The sequence below is a fragment of the Mytilus edulis genome, chromosome 10 (assembly GCF_963676685.1).
Source record: "Mytilus edulis chromosome 10, xbMytEdul2.2, whole genome shotgun sequence".
In the NCBI taxonomy this organism is placed as follows: domain Eukaryota; kingdom Metazoa; phylum Mollusca; class Bivalvia; order Mytilida; family Mytilidae; genus Mytilus; species Mytilus edulis.
In genome coordinates, this window is record NC_092353.1 from 1,935,155 (window position 1) to 1,958,976 (window position 23,822).

The following is a 23,822-nucleotide window of genomic DNA, read 5'->3' on the forward strand; positions in this document are numbered from 1 at the left end:
AAGTCATTTGAGTTGCCACTATGATGTGAAATACATATCGAAATCTTAATACAAGTATTTGACCTAAATTGCCTCAATATATCCTATAAGATTTTCCACACATTAACGTATTTGTTCATTTCAAAATATATCATGCAATATCTCTAAATGATGCTTTTGACATACTTTTTTTATATGTTTAATTAATTACCCATACACAAATAAGTAAGACGATATCCATAATATAAAATACCGACGACAGGGTAATATTGTATGAATATCAGAAAAATATATATTGTTTTGTTTATTTCTATATTCAAATTCACGGGTTAAAAAACTACATGATCCATTTACATTTTACAAATTTTCAAAGCCAACATACAACTATAAAACATTTGTTGATTTGTGTTGCTCAATTTAGAGCATGTTAAAATTAATTGACGGATGATCAATAGAGAGCCTTACATATTCAATAGACATTGTCAAGGTTAGGAGATATTTTGATCTTTCACACACATTTACTTTATCTATATTTCTGTCAAAGGTCAGGAACATGGTTGTAGTTGTTTACTGTCAGTTATTTTGTTGATCGTCTATGTTTTCAAGATAATTTTACCTGTTTTTTTTCGTATATATTCCTGCGTTGCATTAATGTACATCTCTGTATTTAGAAAAAAAAGTTCGTTCAGTAGAATTAACCATTATGATAAAAGCTTTCAATTCCTTATTCCAACCACACCTACCAAAAATATGTGTGAAACAAGTATTGCAAAACTGAACTAAAAGAGGAAAACAACAATCACATCCCTGCCTTAGTAAAGGTATTTTAAGAACTTATTTTTCGTTTTCTAGGTTTTTTGTGCATTGGAATTGTAATAACAACATCATTTGGTAAGTCAACTATTTTCAATTAGATCACATTGTCATTGTCATGTTATCTTTTATACCGTTTTAAAGAAGTTAACCAATCTCTCATAAATTTGTTTAATGTGGCTTTATTTACTAGACTGTTGTCAAGAAATATATCATTTTTAGAAGACCTTATGAATAAGGGTTGATATCTAAACCATCGAGCATATCAAAATAAAAATAAAAATGTCGGCCTGAATTGTCGTTTTAAAATGTTTCGGAAAAATTTCAATGAATATTCTCCAGAAAAACGGTTCTATTACTTAATGCGCTTGGTATGTATTTTATTTTAGATGCACTCAGCATATATAGTTACTTTTAGAGTTCCTCATATTTCGACATATAATTTGTTTTAGGTTTGACTTGTTTAAACTGTCCAGATATTACTCATCCTAGATTCTGTAAACATGTGAGACAATGTTCTTCAGATGAGGTAAAATGCATTACTACTTCCTAGGGAAGCCTACATGTTCAATATTTAATACAAAAAGTCATTTCGGATTCAATGTTCGAATGTCGTATCATTGTTAATCATTGTTCTGATTTTCGTTACTTACGTCTGTACTCTCACAGCTTTCATCGATATAAGGTTAACAACATTAACATATTTATAAACGCAAAATGTCCGACAGCAGGGATGAAAATACATGTACTCTCTAAACTGTGGCAGAATCAACCTATAATTGTTATAGTATCAATTAACGACCATATTTGTATCAAAATCGTCAATGCAATATATTTTCTTTGTTCGATCATTTTTTTTTATAGATTTTATAGAAAACATGTTGTCTTTTTGACAATATCAACATATTATAATTCGTAGACGTAATTTCATTTATTTGATTATGCTTATGGCGTACATCTTATGTATTTGAAGAGTTGTTTTTGGAATAATCATTGAACATGTCTGTACCAAGTCAGGAATATGACAGTTGTTGTCCATTCCATTCGTTTGATGTGTTTTATCATTTGATTTTGCCATGTGATAAGGGACTTTCCGTTTTGAATTTTCCTCGGTGTTCAGTATTTTTGTGGTTTTACTTTTTTGATAAATATACACGGTTACCATGGTTAAACAAATTTTCAACTACATCAAGAAATTTACAAGTTATATTGGATTTTAGATATTCGAAAACTATCGTGCAATATCATTTTTGCTATCCGTCGTTTTCTTTCTACCTTCGAAAATATAGTTCACATGTGACCCTCATTGAACGATTCCATTTGGTTATAATATACGAACTAAAAATATTTCAATTTATAGTTCGAAACGATTTAAACATAAAAAGATGTGGTATGAGTGTACCAAGATATAAGAATAGTCTCGACATACCAAATGTAAAACAATTTAAAGGAGAAAGCTTATTAATTACAAAACAATTAACGAATCACAAAAAGGAAAATTTAATACAAGATCGAACGACAACCACAGATATCTGGACTCCTTACTACAGTTCATGGCAGGGTTAAAAGTATGTACCCGCCTGCAGCAGCGATGTTACAGCACATGCACAGCGTATGAACAATATATATCTAAATAAAGTAAAAGGCTTAACTTATGAGAAATTAAATACGCAAAAGTATCAAAAGGACCTAAGACAAAATGTACAGATCTGAAGTTCACGTATTTTCTGAAAACTACTTTTAAATTGGAGGACAACAAACAAAACAATATAGAACTCAAATATGAATCAGTACATACCAATTTAGATTGTGTACCAAGGCGTCATAAACAGCCCAAGAAAAACACCACACTATAGGTACCGATAGATTTGTCAGCGTTTTAACTATGTAAATAACTGTTTCGCGATCTTATATATATTTAGATACCATAATAATTATTTAATCTGAAAATTGACCGATTGTATCGTATTCTTCATTTTGACAATTGTGAATGTGGATTAGCGTTTCGTGTGATTTAATATTGATAATTGTATTTTGTATTAATTCACTTGTACATGAACTTCATGCGATTTCCTCAGTTTTAGATTGTTAATGAGGTTTGTATTTTCTTTATCGTTTTTTTCCAGTTTAAACATCATTTAAATATTGTAATTTAAACAGTAGTTTTTGTGATTAGATAAAGACATCTAGTTCATAATTAGATGTAATTAGATATCGACATTCTTTCCAACAATCAAAAATAAGTAAGATTTTAAGGAAATCACGATAAAAAAGAGGGTTGGGATCCTGCTAACATGTTTAACCCCGCCATAGTATGTATGTATGTGCCTGTCCAAAGTCAGGAGCTTGTAATTCAGTGGTTATCGTTTGTTTATGTGTTACATATTGGTTTTTCGTTCATTTGTTTTTTAAATAGATAAGGTCGTTAGTTTTCTTGTTTGAATTGTTTAACATTGTCATTTCCGGGCCTTTTATAGCTTACTATGCGGTATGGGCTTTACTCATTGTTGAATGCCGTACGGTGACATATAGTTGTTAATTTCTGTGTCCTTTTGGTCTCTTGTTGAGAGTTGTCTTATTGGCAATCATACCACATCTTCTTTTTTATATATAGATAATTAAAAAAGTCGTGAACCTAAATTTATAATTGATTGTTTAACATACTGATGCCTAGACGACACGGCTAATTTATAACTGACTTTAACATTATCAGATTTGTGGTTTGGAGAAGTTAGTAGACTCTTATGGTGATATTCGATACAAGCTTGGGTGCTTCCTTCCAGCGGTACGTTTGAGTTTTAATTGACAGAGATAACGATCGATAATTAATATAATTTAATTCATTTTGCCCATGGAAATGTTGCCTTGTTTGTCCTTAATTGTTTGTCTTGTCAGCTATTCAATCTTGAAACATGTTTTGAATTATCAAATAGTTTGTTCTCAATTATTACTGATACTTATTTTGTCGAAATTATCTTTTGAAGTAAAATTGGTACCATTAATGTAATTACTGGCAAATGCATTTTGTAGTCCTGTGTACGTCTTTCTTTGATATATTCTACTACTTATAGGTTTGTGGTCAGTATGATCAACGAAAAAGATTACTATCACTTAATCATACAACATCCGGTTCTAGACCTGGAAAAACAAACTGTTATGAATGCTGTAAATCAGACTTGTGTAACACCAAAGGTTGTGGGGAATCAGGTGAGCATGTAAGGCTATATTTTGGAAAACGCCAGTACCAAGACAGGAATATGACAATTGTTTTAATTAACATTCGTTCTGTAAGTTGACAAGTGTAAAAACACTAAATCAATTTAGTACGTCCAAAGCGCAATAATTACATTAGTACAGGAACGTTGCAAATCAAACAATTGAAGGTGAGGTATAACTTTCTGAACACATTAGGATCTTAACGACCTATAATCAATTGCAAAGCTCATAAGAGGTCAATTTTGCCATAGTTGGTTGATAATGTTTGTGTGTGAATGTTTCAATAGAATCAAAATAGAGACCGTAAAAAATACAACGCAATATATGAAAATTGAAAATTGAAAATTACTCATCAAAAATAATTTTAAATTACAGATAAAATAAAAATGCAATAAAAAATAAATATGAGAAATGACTAAAAATAAAAAGAGTAAAGGAATAAAATGCAATAAAAAGTAAGTATGATACATTAAGATATATACTGAGATCGAATAAAAGTCTAATACCGTCCGATTGATAATCATGTGGAAACGCCTGTCTGCATTATGGTAGCCAGATGCGGCCATTTCGCCTTTTCGCGTTTTCGTGTTTTCTTCCTTCACTTTGCAAACGCGAAATCGGTAAATCGGGAAATCGAGAAATCGAGAAAGCGAAATCGAGAAAGCGAAATCGAGAAATTGAGAAATCGGGAAATAGGGAAATCGAGAAACAGGGAAATCGAGAAATAGAGAAATCGGTGAAATCGAGAAATCAAGAAAGTACAAACGCGAAAACACGAAAGCGAAAAACGCGAAAACGATTTTTCTCGATTTGGCGTTTTTGCTTTCTCGTTTTTCCAATTTCCCGATTTCCCAACTTCTCGATTTCTCGATTTCTCGATTTCCCGATTTCCCGATTTCCCGATTTCTCGATTTCTCGATTTTGCGTGAAAGTGAAAGAAGAAAACGCGAAAAGACGAAATGGCCGCATACTGCATAGATAAGTTTTAATTTATTTCTTGAAAGCATTCACAGTTTCCATGTTTCGCAGTTCTTTCGGTAAGTCATTCCATAAGACGGCGGCAGCTCCATCAAACCGTATTTCTCCGTATGTTTTTGTTCTTACTGTTGGTTTGACTAAAAGCATATTGTTTTCAGACAGAAGAGTTTTTGTTGGCTTGTAAGTGTTGACTAGTTCTTGGAGTTACGTAAAGGCAACAGTAGTATACCGCTGTTCAAAACTCATAAATCCATTGACAAAAAACAAAGTCGGGATAACAAACTAAAACCGAGGGAAACGCATTAAATATAAGAGGAGAACAACGACATAACACTAAAATGTAACACATATAGACAAAATCCCACGAGAATAACAAATATAACATATATATGTTAGACTCAGATCGACGTCCGGCCTCTAATCGACGTCCGTTCCTCAAATCGACGTCCGTTTCTCAAATCGACGTCCAAATCTGACGTCACATTCTCAAATCGACGTCCAATATTTTTATACTCTAATCGAACGTAATGTTATGCCCAAAACGACGTCCGATTGATGTTGATTGTGGTCGTCTTTAATCCATGTTCAATATCAATAAATGATAAATTAATGGGCTTGATTTACACTTATACATATACATGTTTTTCAGGCGCGGATCCAGAGGGGGGTTCCGGGGGTTGGAACCCCCCCTTTTTTTGGCCGATCAATGCATTTGAATGGGAGCATATAGCTGGAACCCCCCCTTGACTCTGGGTTGGGAATCCCCCCCTTTTTAAAATGGCTGGATCCGCCCCTGTTTTTGTAGGGTTCTTATGACAACTATATTTTCAAACATTATACATACTATTCATATACATTTCTTCAACCAGAAAACATGCATATTAATGTTTATCTTGATAAAAAGTTAATCTATTGATCCACATAATAATATATCCTTTTCCATATACCCCGGCGCCGTTAAAAAATGAGCGATATTTATAGAATAAAAGTAAATTGGTGAAAAATACACTGGCTATCAACCAATCAAAATCCAGCATTCTTAGATAAGGTGTAATTATTTTATAAAGAAGACCGTTAATTTTCTTATTTGAATTGTTTACATTATTTCTGTCGTGGCCTTTTCTAGCCTTTGTGGTATGGGTTTTTATCATGGTTGAAATCCGTATAAGTTATAATTTCTCACATCCATTTTATTTGAACTCTGTGTATAGTTGTCTCTCTGAAAATCATACCAATCTCTAAAATTTAAAAATTAATATCACAACATAATATGTTTAAAGGTTTAAATGTTTCAGCTACTATCGGTTCACTTCAGTTTTGTATTCTGTGTCAAAAACAGACGTTGATTAGAGAAGCTCAAAATCGGACGTCGATTAGAGAATGCCAAAAAATGGACGTCGATTAGATAGGCATAAAATTGGCCGTCGATTTGGAAGGATATTTTATTGTGACGTCAGATTTGGACGTCGATTTGAGGAACGGACGTCGATTAGAGACCGGACGTCGATCTGAGTCTTACATATATATATAACATCACGTACACGGATGCTCTTGTTTCAGAGCTTTAAACACATAAAGCAACACTTTGTTTTTGCAACGAAATGTTATTGGCAGCCAATGAAGATGTTTTAAAACTGGTTTAACATGTTCGTTTTTCTTTTTCCTTGTGATAAGTTTTGCTGCGGTGTTTTGTACACACTGTAATCGTTGGATTGCAGTGGCGGGAAGTCCACATAACAATGTGTGGTAGAGTGGAATTTAGCATATTTTTGTAAATGTAAATTTGTATATATTGATTAGATATATTGGAATAAAATAATTTTCATACTATTGATATTATTAGTTACAAATTGAATGGTATTTAATTTGTCCAGTCTGAATTCAAATGTATTCCCGTGGTCCAAGCGAGACGTCAATAAGGAGAAAACAAGTGTCTTTGTTGCATTCTTTGTAATGAATGGACGAATTCGACCGATATTTCTGATCTGGTAGAAACAAAATTTCAAGATTGCAATAATCCGTTGGTCCATCGCCTATGTTTTGACAAAGTTTAAACTGTATCTCATTCTATATATAAACATAAAGAGTGGTAGGGGAAAGTAAGATATCCTATAAGATATTTATCTTATTTACTCTGTAAATCGGGCAGAAATGTACACGTTTTTTTATTCATATGTATTCCTGCTCTATGACTGACATTTGCTACAAATTTGATTTGTTTACCTTTAAATAAAACTAGGCACAGATTTGCTCACGCAGGAAATGCAAATGAATCTGGGAAATAAACTGTAAGCATTAGTTTATATGGTATCGGTTGTATAAATAACTCTTAAACTTTATTTACAGATTCTTTTCAACAAAACAGTAAGGTGTGTTACAACTGCCGAGGAAGTTTGAGGGGAGATGTCTGTCGACAAATATCATTTTGTAATATTAATGAGGTATACTAGATTCGTTAAAAAATATTTTTGTAAATAACTGTTGTCTTCATCTTAAAAACATAGTTAATAAATTTCAGTGCATATAGTCATATTTTACATTTTCATGCAAGGTATTTTCACAGTCTACATTTCTTAAAATATTACTGAAATCATCGTAGACACCAGATTCATTTATTTTAAGAAATGTAGAAGACCAAAATTCCGAAAGGTTTTGCCATAAACAGCTAGGTTAATATATTTCTGAGTTAGTAAATTAGTAAATACTTAGTATGTCGACAAAAAACCTAAAACTTGTGTAATTATATATATTATTATAAAATGACAGTATTTGTGATAACTATTGTTCAGATGAAGAGACATATGGCGAAGAAAAAGTAAAATCACAAAATTACTGAACTCAGAGGAAAATTCAAAACGGAAAATCCCTTATTAAATGACAAAATCAAAATCTCAAACTCATCAAACGAATGAAAAACAACTGTCATAGTTCTGATTTGGTACAGACATTTTTTAAAGTAGAAAATGGTGGATTGAACCTGGTTTTATAGCTAGCTAAACCTCTCACTTGTATGACTTTCGCATCCCGTTCTATTATATTGACAACGATACGTGAACAAAACAAACTGACAAAGTCGGTAAAAATGTAAAAAAATCAGTCAACATTGTTTTATAATTTTAATCATAATAAAAACAAACAAATAAGAGACTCATTGACAACAATGTGTGACCAAAACAAACAGGTATAATAGGTAAATATGTTAAAATTTGGGGTAGGATGCTCACTAAAAGTATTGACTCGTATTCGTGTTTGTTCAACTGTTAATAGTAAATTCATAACTTTAATTGTAGATGTGTTACATGCAAGAAGATACACGACAAGGAGAACTATTTTATGACAGTGGATGTATAGAGAGTCACGTATGTTACAGTTGTATTTATTGTGTGTTTGAAATATACATTTGTTGAAATTAGCTTTTGAAACAGCTTTTTTAAACTTATAAATACCCTCACACTTTTTGCATATGTAGTCTAATTCAGAAATTGTACAATTTATAGAAACAAAGTAGTTAAACTCGGATAATCACCTTCTTTCTAATCTAAATGAATATACCTATTTGATATTTGATAACTAGGCACAGGGTTCTCTCTGGATGCTGTTTACTACAACTGATACAAACAGAGGATCTGGTTTGGACATCCACTCGAATAATATAAAAAACAATTCTAAAAAATCTCATAATAACAATAGCAAGCATGTTGCATTATAATCCGTCATTTTGATTGGCCAAGAGCAATCTTGCGACGTTTTCTGAAATTCTGAATGCTTCTTTTAGTTATTCTACACGGTTTCAAAAGCGTTGACCGTGCACAAACTTTTAAATGTACTTTGGTCAACGCTTCTACATCGAAATGAATTTACAATATTAAACATTCAATTTTTAAATAAACTGAGATTTATATTTGTGGTCCTAAAACATCTTAAAATAATATTGTACAAGTATCATATATTTAACATTAGGTCAACTGTGTATGTAAGAAAACCTTTAAAACCCGAGTAACGAATGGTTTATAATGGAAAAATATCTGCACTCATGAAACTACAATAAGAAGGTCAATTTGCGGAAGCTGGCGATGGATGCTAGGTTGATATGAGGTTTCCCTGATACATTGATATGTACACAATATTTTTTATTTCGAATAATTTATACTTTTATTTAGACATGTTTTATACTGATGAAATTCATTGAAAGCATCCTTCTCTAAAGAGAAAGGTAAATATGCTAGACATACTTACTGGAGGTGTGATGAGATGAACGAAGCTGCTAATTTTCTCCTTGATAATATTTATGTATGGTCAACAAGAAAGTTTATCGACGAGATATTTGTATGTAATTCAATTGATAGTTCAACAACAGTAACCGAGAGGACTAGGTCCGCTAAAGGCCGATTATGGCCTCTAATTTCATGTTCATATGACGAAAGATTTTGGACACTTTCTAAACACTTAAGTGTCCATTTCAGTTGATTCTGTTAGTTTATTTGAAGGATTTTTAGTGATTTAGTCATTAAAAACTCCCCGATTTAAGCTTAAATATGACAAATCTATAAAATATGCCAAAACATGTCACTTTTCGGATGGTTTTTTGTTATTTTACAACCACTGGGCCAATGCTCCTGTTGGTGTAGTTTTTAATTCCATGAGGGTATCATCAACCCAGGAGTCAGCACTTCTGTGTAGACATGAATATCATTGATATGGTCATGATTCAGTTTTAAATACTAAGGCTTTTTTTCCTGAGGAAAAGTTTCTTTAGCTAATTTGGCACTTTTATGAATTTGTGGTCCACAATGCTCATCAACAGCGTACTTCATTTGGTCTTTTTATTCTAGCGTCATTGATGAGTCTTTTGTAGGCGAAACATGTGTTTTGCGCAAATACAAAATTGCAATCTTTGTATCTATGATGAGATAATTTACCCAATGCAACTTAATTTAAATAAATCAAATATAGACGGTAATAACTACTCTTTCCTAGATTAAAATATTTCAGTTTTCCTTTGGAAGCTCAACACTAAAACTTACGACGAAAGGGACGTTTTATCCGTTCCCTAAATTAATTTTTTTTTTTGGATGGTGATATTTTATCCTTTGGCACCATCTTACGGTGTTGATATATCCAAACAACGAGTTTGCTTTGGCCGTGTCTGATGTGACGTTTTGGATTTAACTATACTACTGGTCATTGATTAGTTTAGGGATTTTGTTCCCATAAATTTCTTAAAACCTTTACTAAATTATTCCATTGATATAAACAAATATTTTTATTGGTATTCATATTTAAAATTAAACTAAATATTATGCTATAGACATATGCATATTCATGGCTCTACAATATGTCAATACTTGTATCTTTGCATTGTACAAAGTCATGTTTATTTGACTGTTTATGACGTCTTTACACTACAACCATTAGATGATGGATGTGTACTGATTGATAATGAAGCCCAATATGCATGTTATGTTGTTTTGACTTAGCTGTCAGTAACTCTGAGTACCCTCACATCTGTACTAAGTGTACTTTTGTATGCATGAAGACAACATATTTTTCTTTTATTTATTCAATTTGCATGTTTCAAATCTCGCTTTTTGTATTTAGCATACTTTCAGTATCAACTTATGAAAATTCGATATATATGGTGACTCTAATGTATGTATACAAGCTTAATGTGTTGCTTGCAGATATGTATGTCTATTAATGCTCCTGTAGTTGGTCGAAGGGACCTTGAAGCATTTGATAAGCGCAACATCTTGAAACGATATGCGGAAAATCTACGTTGCTGTCAAGGTCATCTTTGTAACAAAGAATATGGTTCTTTACCAACCAACACACCTGGAAATTTATTTACTTCACCGACGTCAACTATTTTTACACAGTCTTCTCACACAGGTATGTTTTACAATCATGATATTTTCTTTCAAACATTATATTTTTTGTTGCACACAAAAATGCATCTATTATTCTTATGATTGGATAGTTTTTGTTGAATCGTCAGGTATTGATTTATACTGATAATGTGCACGAGATAGAATTTATTAGGATGAAGATTGTGGTTGCCTGGGTGTTAGGAATACAAAACATTATATTTCCATCTCATTTACCATTTCATGAACGGAAATCACATTACACCTAAAGGTATTTCTACCCTCTATGATTACACTAATTATATAGAATTCTTTATGAATTTCTATGCTAGTTTTGTTATACTTTTTTTTTTATTATTAAGGTAAATAAGAAATAATAAAGATGGTGCTTACATGCCATCTAATTTATTTCCTAAATGTGATGATATCTTACATAAAGTCAATTCATTTCATTATGAAACGAAATACTGTAATACTTTCATGGTAATTCAATAGACGAGCTTGAATTAGATTACACATTTACCTGATTTTTGCTATAGTTCTTATATAGGTCGAGGCCCGTCATCAACATTATGATAGTTTTCTAAATGGTTTGCCTTTGCCTCCTGGTTGATTTGATAGCATTGGAATCAATCCGCTATACACATATAATAAACGTAGCTTAGTAAATGAAAACGTTTGTAAGATAACAAAAGAGTACTTGAACATTTTGCTAAAAGGAAAAAGCGACCAAAAGACAATTGAAATATATGTCTTCGAACGCATGTTGTGTCTAATTTGTTGGTTCTATTTTTAAGTTTCCGTTACATTATTTTCTGTTTTTACATCTTTCAATTACCTTTCGATATAGGCATTGATACAACATTGAAATTATAAACAAGAAGATGTGGTATGAAAGCCTTCGGTTACATGTCATTTGTAATTTAATTTAGGTGTGTGCCAGTCTGGAAAGCGATGTTATAATGGCGGTAAATGTCAGTCATCAACTTGCATATGTCCAGATCAAGTTTTTGGAGATAATTGTGAATACACAGGTACTTACAGCATTAAATATTTGGTGAATACACAATAACAAATAAAAGTAAAAATATTGGATTTAAAATTATTTATTTATACAGATTGAATCATATTCAATACACTTAGAATTTAGTTTAAACATTTTTTATTTATAGTGGATTGGGAAACAAGTTATTGTAACTTATATTAATCCCTTTCCACTTTGTGGGTGCGAGTGCTGCCTTGTAGCTAGCGGCATTAGCTTACTCTTTTTCGAAATCTACAAGGGTGTTTCTTACGTCCAAGAGATATGATTCTCTCTTGACATGGGTCAGCCATTTATCGTCCCCTTCCGACGGACTATCATCGTTTCCTTTTGACCATACTCGCAAATAGTGTCAAGGGAGAGCCGAAAATTCAGCCCCTGAAATTTTCATCCCGAAACGGGAACCGAACCAGGAACCTTTGTGATAGAAGTCCGATGCACTAACCACTTTACTTACAAATGAAACATTTGGTATTATTTGATTTGATTTTATTTCATTCGGAAATACGAAATATTTTTTTTCTATCAATGAAAGTAGCTTTAGTAAAGAACAATATAAATGCAATTTTTATTTTACTCGGTAAGTTGTTTGATATAGTTTGATTTTTGTTGGACTTCCCCCTTATTGAATTTATCTTGGAATTTGCTATTTTTTAATACTTTTTTCTCTTTCCCATCGCATGTCAAGGTTGACACACGTGTATATAATGAGAGCAGTAAAAGATGGACGCAGAATTTACACTAATTCAGATCAAAAGATATGCTATATGTGTTAAATCGATTTCTAATATTTTGAGAAATATTAGACAGAAAGTAGAATTTACTTCTGAATTTCATAAGTATCCAATTCTTTCAGTTTGCTCTATTTCAATGGTTCAATTTTAGCTAGTAATATAATAAAGCACAAGGAATAGTTGTAAAGAGAGGCAATGTTTGTGAACTACAATATAGTTGGAAATGAAATATTCAAGAGTATTATAGTCGCCGTCAGCTGCAATTCGTAGCGGTTATCGGTAAAATAATCTAAACTATCAATCGCGTTCACTCGAGATATAGTTTTTCACATTCCATTCATAAATCGCAAAAAGAAAAAACACTACTGACCTACCTTTTAAGTGATCGCACTGTAACAATCCTGACCTTCACATTTTCCAGAATGTTTTCCATTGTAATTCCGCCATCTTCGTTTCTATGAGGATCGTTTGTTTACATATACCATTCGTCACTTACGCAGTTTCCTGAAATGTTCTTTTCATTGATGTGATAAGATTTCCCGCGCTTTATGCAAATTTTATGAAATTGAACTCCACGGAAACGCTTCCGGTAAAAACAATGGCGGATTCCACCATTCAAAATCGTCTTGGAAAATTTGAAGGTCAGGATTATCACAGTGCAATCACTTAAAAGGTAGGTCAGTAGTGGTTTTTCTTTTTGCGATTTATGAATGGAATGTGAAAAACTATATCTCGAGTGAACGCGATTGATAGTTTAGATTATTTTTACCGATAACCGCTACGAATTTCAGCTGACGGCGACTATAATTTTTACAATCAACCTACAAAAATATAATGTCTCACTCCACGATAAAACGATGAACTCTTTTATCTCACAATAGTAGCAGTTGACGTTGCTATGTTTTTGTAGAATCCTGCATTTTAAATGTTTGGATTTAAGCCTTCCTGATAAGGTAAATACAGAAAAGCTCTTCGGAGCACGAAATTTATAAAGTTTTTATTTTGAATTTACAGTTTTTCGTTCTGTTATGTTAGAATTTGCTTACCCTTCCGGAGCACCTCAGTACACCCCCAGTTTTTGGTGGGGTTCTTGTTGCTAATTCTATAGTTTTATATGTTGTGTCGTGTGTACTATTACTTGTCTGTTTGTCTTTTTTCATTTTTAGCCATGGATTTATGACTTTGACTGTCCCTCTGGTGTCTTTCGTCCACTCTTCTTATGAATACGATATTTTTTTAACATAAAACCTAAAAAGTCTCTTATATAAGACTTCCAATTTTCTCTGTGAATAAGTAAAAGGCATAAAACACAAAACATTCATCAATTAAATACACAGGCAATAATATCATTTCTTTATTTAAACCAACCAGGAGGTTATATGAGCCTTCCACACTTTGTCACATTCTAAAATTGTGAGAAAGTGATGAATAAATGTTTGATGATAAGTCATTTTGTACGCTCGTACTCACAATTTAAGGGATTAGAATTTTATCATTTATGTAATACTAAATTAATATACGAAAACATCAGCACCATTTTCTTAAATTGTGGTGTTTTCTACAAATGTGTAATTTTTAGTTTTGCTATTGATGTATTCCGCAATTATGTATTATTCATAGTTGGTTATGCTGATATTATTCATTTTCTACGACAGTTTAATTGATAACAAAGTTTTGTCTCTCTACAATAAATGACCTCACCATTGCCTGATACATTATTTTATTGTATTTTTCAGACGTACGAGGTACCTCCTTTGTTCTCATATTTCCTCAAACACAATTTCCTGATTGTCAAACACAACATGCTCTCATAGGAACAGGACAAAATGGAGTTTTCCAAAAGTTCTCCTTTTCCACTCATTATAATATATCAAGGCAATTTTCTCCAAAACTGTTTACGACCCACTTTAACAAAAGCGTTGCTATGACTTCAAATGGAAAATTTCTGCGTGGTGTCGAATTATCGTTCAGTTCTAAAGTAAGTTTATATGCCATGACGTATTGTAGTAAGTCCAGAGAAAAATACAGTGAAGGTTTTTTGGTAATTCCAACTAATTTCTTATCAACAAAGTACATTGTTCCTGTGTATACACCAGAATATGGATTACATAGCCTATTCGCAATTGCAGCATTTAAACCAAACACTATAGTTAACATAAATCTGAAAGTAAATGGGGCAACTAGTTCATATATAAACGTTGTCTTACGTGCTTATGAAACCTACCAATATTCACATCCAGACGACTTATCTGGAACATTAATAACTAGCACTGAACCTATTGCGGTCGTCAGCGGGAATATTGGACACACAATAGCAGCTGGTGGCCATAATCCTTTTACAGAAATGGTTCTTCCATCAGACCAATGGGATACGTTTTATGTTATTCCGGAAATTGCTAAACGGCCTTCAAATATTGTTCGGATTTACAGTAACAAACCAACAAATGTAACAATTCATTATCAGGATAAGATAGAATCAAAATCTATTCCGGAGAGAAAATTTATAGATTTTGATCATGGCACGATATCCTTTTTTAACGCTAGTAATGCTGTTATGGTTATGGTATTTACAAGAGGACTAGCTGATAATTCTGGTGACCCTTTTATGATGACAGTCCCGGGTATAAACCAGTACTTATCAACATATGAGTTCGCGGTGCCATCAGAATTTACTAACTTTATAAGCATCACAGTTCTGTCTAATGCCTTAGATGGATTTATTCTTGATGGTAACCCAATGCATCACGACAATGGTAGTCATATATTTGGTGGACCGAATCATTATTCTACTTTTACAAAGCCTATTCATAGTGGTGTTCATCAGATCAGTCATAAAGCCAACGTCCGGTTCGGTCTTTGGGTATATGGTAACGGCGTATTGGATGGCTATGGGTATCCGGCGGGAATGGCTTTCAGGACCAATACAAATTAAGTCGATATCATTCGGAATAATAATATTAAGGATAGATACAAATAAAATGTCCAATAATTTCTAATCTGTCATCTCTGAAAAGACGAAAATGGTTGTGTTATACTGCAAATTAATTTTTATAGTCATGTCACAAACTCAAGGGCAGTGTTCTATAGAAAATCCACATGGTTTTAAAAAAACTATGAAAAATAAAGGATTTTATAATTCCCCAAAACGCTTCTTAGACTATATATTTTTTTCTCTTTTTTAAGTTATTTTTTTTGCCATGGCGCTGTTAATTGTCGATTTATGTTCGATAGCAAGAAACAATTAATCTATTCAGATTTTTTTTGTCTTTCTTTTCTGGGAAGTCTATTCTATTGGGGTGATAAGGCATCTTTTATTTCTTGGAAAATGTCGTAGAAACCAATTAAATTGTTTACAGTATACATTTTTCATTAATTAAATTTGAATTTAAATTCTTTGTGTGTGATCATAAGTAGCTTTTATCAATCCACTAAAATCAAGGTATTAAATTAAACTGGAAATCAACATCAAGTTTTGAAAACCTGCATTACTTCGAATTCTTACTGCTTAATTTCATGATTTTAGTCCAATTACGTTTTTAATTTGATGTTACACTACTATCATTTTTTTTCTTCTTAATTGATATTTTCATATTCAACCTATCTATTATGATTTAAAGATATATTGTGCAATATAACTTATCTTACGAAATAAATTGCGAAAACGTGATAGTATGACTAAACCTTTTCATATTATGTTAAAAAGAAAACTTGGGAACTAAGCTTACTCCATGCATGCTTGGACGAACGCAACTAATGTTAACTTGGAACATAAAAACCACCCTGTTTAAACAACATTTATTTCAATTATTGGCCTGTAACAATATCCTTCATGATGCCAAGCTCATCCTAGTGTTCCATGTTACATTTTATTAGTGCACAGGGCTATATTATTTGTACAATTGATCTACATATAACATCAAATTGTTATCTGTTTTTTACTGTTAAAACCCCCCAAAAATTAATGGCTAGTGAGTTTAACATGGCGCCTGGCAACATCACAAGGATTGTTTTCAAGGTTGGCTGTCTCAGCTATTCTTGGCGAGGTTAAACAGTAACATCCTATCTCAAACCATAATCCTTGCTCGCTCTTGGTCTGTTTGCAATTCCATTGTGTTTTTATTTTCTTGACATCCTGGTTGACCACAGGGACAATTGTACATCTTATAACCATCAATTCCATTATTAATATGCTACTGGTCGACTGCAGGGACCATCGTACAACTTGAAGCCGTCAATACCATTTATTTTTATAAATATAGTCCCTGGTCGATTAAACCAACCGTGACACAAGATTACTACAAACCATATACTTCCAGCCAATACACCTTGCTACAACTATTACTAAGTTTTCCTGCTTGGGTCAAAAAACAATAAATCGCTTCACGTTTGGGTTCGACAGTGTACTTGAGTCTTACTAATGACATTCGCGGTGACAGTATGCTTGGGTCCTTGTGTCAGGAGGATATTTCACTGCTTGGGTTCTCACGACAGGATTTTCACTGCTTGGGTCCTCATGTCAGGATTTTCACTGCTTGGGTCCTCATGTCAGGATTTTCACTGCTTGGGTCCTCATGTCAGGATTTTCAATTCTCTGGTTGGGTCCTCGTGTCAGGATTTTTACTTCTCTGCTTTGGTCCTAGAGTTTTGTGGTAAAGGCTTGGTTGACAGAGAAAGACAGCTTATACTGTCACCACAAGAGGGACCGAAGCAAAACAACACTTTCACTGCCAGAACCATTTTCAGGATAAAAAGATGAAGGTTGGTATAAACCAATAAGACAACCATTTGGATGAAGATTAAAGGTTTTAATTCTGTAAAAATAGACAATACAATTTCCCATTGGAACTCCCTTTGCGACTAGAACTTTTACTATGTACTTTCGTGAAAATTATATCCCAGAATGGAAAATTGATAATTATTACTATTTTATTCAAAGGTCACAATATAGAGCTGTGCGGCATACTTTCGACACGACATTAGAAAGCAATGACACAATACAAAAAAAACGACACAAAAAAATGTTTTGATGGATAGAAAATATTAAAATCAAGTTCATTATGCATTTAAAATAACGTTTAATTCTCTGAAATGATTAAAAGATTAATCGCCTTGCAGAAAATTCGTTTATAGCGAACATCTCGTTTTTGGACAATTTTCTATTAATTTTTCATATATTAACATTAACTTTATTAAAAAGAATTTGTAAGTACTTTTCTCCTCTTTAAATATTAAACACAGGTATTAAATATGGAATCATAATTTGAGGAAAAAGTAGTTATTGCACGCACTGTTAGATGTAGGTAGTTTTGGTTTGTTAAATCAATGACACTGCTCTTAGAAACAAAATAAAAAACCAAGTACATAAGATATGAAAGGATTTGAACCTATCATCATCTATTATATGTTTACAATTATAAAATATTTGCATCTTGCTGCAAGACATCATCTATGTAACATTTTAAAGCTCAAGTATATGATGTCAGACAAACATAGTAATCCCGGTTTCTTGTGTATTTGATGAAATACAAAATCGCCTTTAATCAAAATTACAAAATTGGTTCGGAATTCAGGAATTGTAGAATGCCACATGCGGAGTGTTGTCTAATAAAATTGAGAAAGGAAATGGTGAATATGTCAAAGCGACAACCACCCGACCATAGAGCAAACAACAGCCGAAGGCAACCAATGGGTCTTCAATGTAGCGATAATTCCCGCACCCGTAGGTGTCCTTCAGCTGGCCCCTAAAATATGCATAATAGTACAGTGATAATGGACGTCATACTAAACTCCGAATTATACACAAGAAACTAAAATTTAAAATCATACAAGACTAACAAAGGCCAGAGGCTCCTGACTTGGGACAGGCGCAAAATTGCGGCGGGGTTAAACATGTTTATGAGATCTCAACCCTCCCCCTATACCTCTAGCCAATGTAGAAAAGTAAAACAATAACAATACGCACATTAAAATTCAGTTCAAGAGAAGTCCGAGTCTGATGTCAAAAGATGTAACAAAAGAAAATAAATAAAATGACAATAATACATAAATAACAACAGACTACTAGCAGTTAACTGACATGCCAGCTCCAGACCTCAATTAAACTGATTGAAAGATTATGTCTTCATCATATGAATATCAGGTACAATCCCTCCCGTTAGGGGTTTAGTATCATACTATCATAAAATATATGAGAAGAACATAACCCGTGTCATGCCAACAACTGTTTTTTTTAGAAATAAATGTGTTTAGTTCCGATGCAAAGACCCTATCAGTGAATCAATGTTAATGCCAAAATATGCAATCTTTAATGACCTGACAACAGTATCGTAACTGTATCCCCTTTTAATAAGTCTATTTAAAGGTTTTGTTAGTTTCTGAGGAGAATACTGACATTTTTGTGCTTTATAAAGAATATTTCCATAAAATTTTGGATGTGAAATACCTGAACGTATAAGATGTCTGCATGTTGAGTTATATTTACGAATTATTTCCTTATACCGGTGATAAAATTTAGTAAATGTTTTGACCAGTTTGTGATATCGAAAACCCTGGTGTAATAATTTTTCAGTAATACATAAATTTCTCTCGCTAAAATCTAATACATTGTTACATACACGAGCGAATCGTACAAGTTGAGATATATAAACACCATAAGATGGTGACAAGGGAACGTCACCATCTAAAAATGGATAATTAACAATAGGAAATGAAAAATCATCTCTTTTATCATAAATTTTTGTATTAAGCTTCCCGTTTATGATATAGATATCAAGATCGAGGAAAGGGCAGTGGTCATTGTTATCATTAGCTTTATTTAAAGTAAGTTCTACAGGATAAATTTCTTTAGTATACATACATACATTCTAAGTATGAAACTGTAGATTATAAGGTAACAAAAAATTACCAAGGGAAATGAAATTGTCGAATTTCCATTTTTTAAAATTATTAAAAAAAACCACCATAATATACTACCGACTTGTTACCTATTTTACTCAATCAAAAACAGATGTCGTGAGTTCTCCGTTCTTTCAATGTCTTCTTGTTACTGTTATAATGATCTTTTACTGGTTACAAATCATTCCCAAGGATCTGATTCTGTATATTGTTTAATAGAAATGAATCCATGTAAAAGTCGGATACATGATAATCAAAACGTTTTTTTTTATCATTTTTATTTTGTCTTGAAATATAGAGTGTTGTAAGGTATGCAGATGTTGTATCTCGCAGGGATTAAGGATTTTTTTTTATAACTCTTTGGCTATATCAAATCAAAAAGGCTGCCATTCAAACGTGTCTGATTGGTCCGTTTCGAAAACAAAAGTTAAAAATATTCAAATAAATGTAGGTGTCGAAATAAAATTGAGAATGGAAATGGGGAAGGTGTCAAAAGACAACAATGCGACCAATGGACCCTTTAACAAAGGTAGCCCATACACCGAAATATGTACAATTGTTCAATGAAAATAGACGTCACACTAAACTCCAAAACATATAATTTTACTAAAAGAACCACACACGATCAACAAGGGCTGGAGCTCTTGACTTGGGATAGGCAAGCTTTTAAATTGATAGTATAAAAAAGTATGAAAAAAACAAGAATTTTACATGTTTTAAGACTTCCAAATAAGCGTCTTAGATTATATTTTATCTCTTTTTAATGTTTCTTTGTTAGCAATGGCGCTGTCAATTGTCGACTTAAGAAGTTATCTTTTAAGTATCTTTTGCCTTCTTTTGCCTTTATATACTGTATTATCCTAAACGTTCTTGTGTGTTATTGTATATAGTCTAAGTAAGTTTTAAATGTTTGAAATCATATACATAGAACATCATATTATTTAATTGAGTATTGAATTATTACCATATCAACGTGTGTTGAAATAATAGAAACAATATGTTTTTTTTACCTAGCTTTTCGATAACAAGAATTGAATAATTTACCTAGACATTATTTCCCCCTTCTTTTTTATTCGAAATCTTCATTTTTTTTAAAGGCATCTTTTATTTCTTGGAAAATACCGTACACCCCGATGAAGTTGGTTACAGTATACCTTGTCCATTAAATTAAATTTGAATTCAAATTCTTTGTGTGTGATCATACAAATGTAGCTTATATCAATCCACTAAAGTACTACTATAATAAACACAGTATAGTTCGTGACAAAGCTAGTTCAGGTAAATAAACCATTGACGTAAAATATAGCATAAATCAAAATAAATTATAAAACGTGATGGGTATCCAATAAAACACTCCAGTTCTTTTGTTTAGTTTCAAAGTTTCTATTTTTGTAACGGATTTTGACCACAGGGTGTAACGAGGTGGATTTCTGGAAACCCCTGATTATACATCCCTGATGCACAGTCCATGAATATTCACAAACATAGAATTTTTGATTATCCATAGTGTTTACTTCTTATTAACGTAAGACATTAAAACAATATTATTACAGTTAATCGCAACAGTGAATTTAGCATTGATTATCATACCACATCTGTTTTTGATACGTTCATGCAACGAAATATATATATTGTTTAGAAGGTCGTTGTTCAAATGAAAGCACAAAAACTAAATTGGCAAACGGACAAATGGTCAAAATTTTAGAGGAGGCTTATCTGTTAGTGCTTATGGTAAAGATTTATTAGAATTTCATATGTTTCATATTATAATTATCGTAACGAAATTAATGTAATATATACAAAACTACTGACTCCACGAAAAATTCAAGAACAGAAAGTCCATTATCAAATAACTAATCAAAAACTCAAAACACATCATAGGATGATTGTAAACATATGTCAAATTTCTGAATTGGTATATTTTGCTATGTTCAACGTCTGATTCAAAATGTCGCCGTCTCATATCCGTCTATATTGAAAACTACCGACTAGAAGCGTGATGCATATTTTTTCATAGGCAAACATTTATTCCTCTGTAAAACTGCATGCAGTCCATGACAGAACATGAATTAATCTGGAACATGTGGAATATGCAAAACGACAGTTCAACATTTGTAAAATCTACTCACTTTTCAAAGTTTGAATGAAGATCATCAAATGAAGTTTACAAGTGGGGTTTCACTAAAAAATACATTCTTTTATTGTATTACTTCCAATAAAATACTATTCGTTCTTTTTTAATTTAAACAAATATATGGTTTAGTATCTGGTATAAGATGGTTATACACTTAAGGATACTTACATGACACAGTTGAAACATCGGATTTAGATAAGTGTCAAAATGTCATATGAAACATTAAAATCACCGGGTTTAGATAAGTGTCAAAATGTTATATGAAACATTAAAATCACCGGGTTTAGATAAGTGTCAAAATGTTATATGAAACATTAAAATCACCGGGTTTAGATAAGTGTCAAAATGTCATATGAAACATTAAAATCACCGGGTTTAGATAAGTGTCAAAATGTTACATGAAACATTAAAATCACCGGGTTTAGATAAGTGTCAAAATGTCTTATGAAACATTAAAATCACCGGGTTTAGATAAGTGTCAAAATGTCTTATGAAACATTAAAATCACCGGGTTTAGATAAGTGTCAAAATGTCATATGAAACATTAAAATCACCGGGTTTAGATAAGTGTCAAAATGTTATATGAAACATTAAAATCACCGGGTTTAGATAAGTGTCAAAATGTTATATGAAACATTAAAATCACCGGGTTTAGATAAGTGTCAAAATGTTATATGAAACATTAAAATCACCGGGTTTAGATAAGTGTCAAAATGTTATATGAAACATTAAAATCACCGGGTTTAGATAAGTGTCAAAATGTCTTATGAAACATTAAAATCACCGGGTTGAGATAAGTGTCAAAATGTCATATGAAACATTAAAATCACCGGGTTTAGATAAGTGTCAAAATGTTATATGAAACATTAAAATCACCGGGTTTAGATAAGTGTCAAAATGTTATATGAAACATTAAAATCACCGGGTTTAGATAAGTGTCAAAATGTTATATGAAACATTAAAATCACCGGGTTTAGATACGTGTCAAAATGTCTTATGAAACATTAAAATCACCGGGTTTAGATAAGTGTCAAAATGTCTTATGAAACATTAAAATCACCGGGTTTATACAAGTGTCAAAATGTCTTATGAAACATTAAAATCACCGGGTTTAGATACGTGTCAAAATGTTATATGAAACATTAAAATCACCGGGTTTAGATAAGTGTCAAAATGTTATATGAAACATTAAAATCACCGGGTTTAGATACGTGTCAAAATGTCTTATGAAACATTAAAATCACCGGGTTTAGATAAGTGTCAAAATGTCTTATGAAACATTAAAATCACCGGGTGTAGATAAGTGTCAAAATGTCATATGAAACATTAAAATCACCGGGTTTAGATAAGTGTCAAAATGTTATATGAAACATTAAAATCACCGGGTTTAGATAAGTGTCAAAATGTTATATGAAACATTAAAATCACCGGGTTTAGATAAGTGTCAAAATGTTATATGAAACATTAAAATCACCGGGTTTAGATACGTGTCAAAATGTCTTATGAAACATTAAAATCACCGGGTTTAGATAAGTGTCAAAATGTCTTATGAAACATTAAAATCACCGGGTTTAGATAAGTGTCAAAATGTCACATGAAACATTAAAATCACCGGGTTTAGATAAGTGTCAAAATGTCATATGAAACATTAAAATCACCGGGTTTAGATAAGTGTCAAAATGTCATATGAAACATTAAAATCACCGGGTTTAGATAAGTGTCAAAATGTCACATGAAACATTAAAATCACCGGGTTTAGATAAGTGTCAAAATGTTATATGAAACATTAAAATCACCGGGTTTAGATAAGTGTCAAAATGTCACATGAAACATTAAAATCACCGGGTTTAGATAAGTGTCAAAATGTTATATGAAACATTAAAATCACCGGGTTTAGATACGTGTCAAAATGTCTTATGAAACATTAAAATCACTGGGTTTAGATAAGTGTCAAAATGTCTTATGAAACATTAAAATCACCGGGTTTATACAAGTGTCAAAATGTCACATGAAACATTAAAATCACCGGGTTTAGATAAGTGTCAAAATGTCATATGAAACATTAAAATCACCGGGTTTAGATAAGTGTCAAAATGTCATATGAAACATTAAAATCACCGGGTTTATACAAGTGTCAAAATGTCTTATGAAACATTAAAATCACCGGG

The 23,822-nt window shown here is 32.1% G+C and overlaps 1 protein-coding gene across 1 annotated transcript; it reads left to right on the forward strand.

Annotated features, from left to right (window-relative positions):
* The first annotated feature begins 3,876 nt into the window (after positions 1-3,876).
* Positions 3,877-15,622, forward strand: LOC139492147 (uncharacterized). The gene is made up of 5 exons (XM_071280288.1): positions 3,877-3,999; positions 8,277-8,345; positions 10,668-10,875; positions 11,783-11,884; positions 14,363-15,622. Exons 1-5 carry the CDS (start codon positions 3,877-3,879, stop codon positions 15,556-15,558), a joined length of 1,698 nt encoding a protein of 565 aa, XP_071136389.1. The 3' UTR covers positions 15,559-15,622.
* Positions 15,623-23,822: the final 8,200 nt, after the last annotated feature.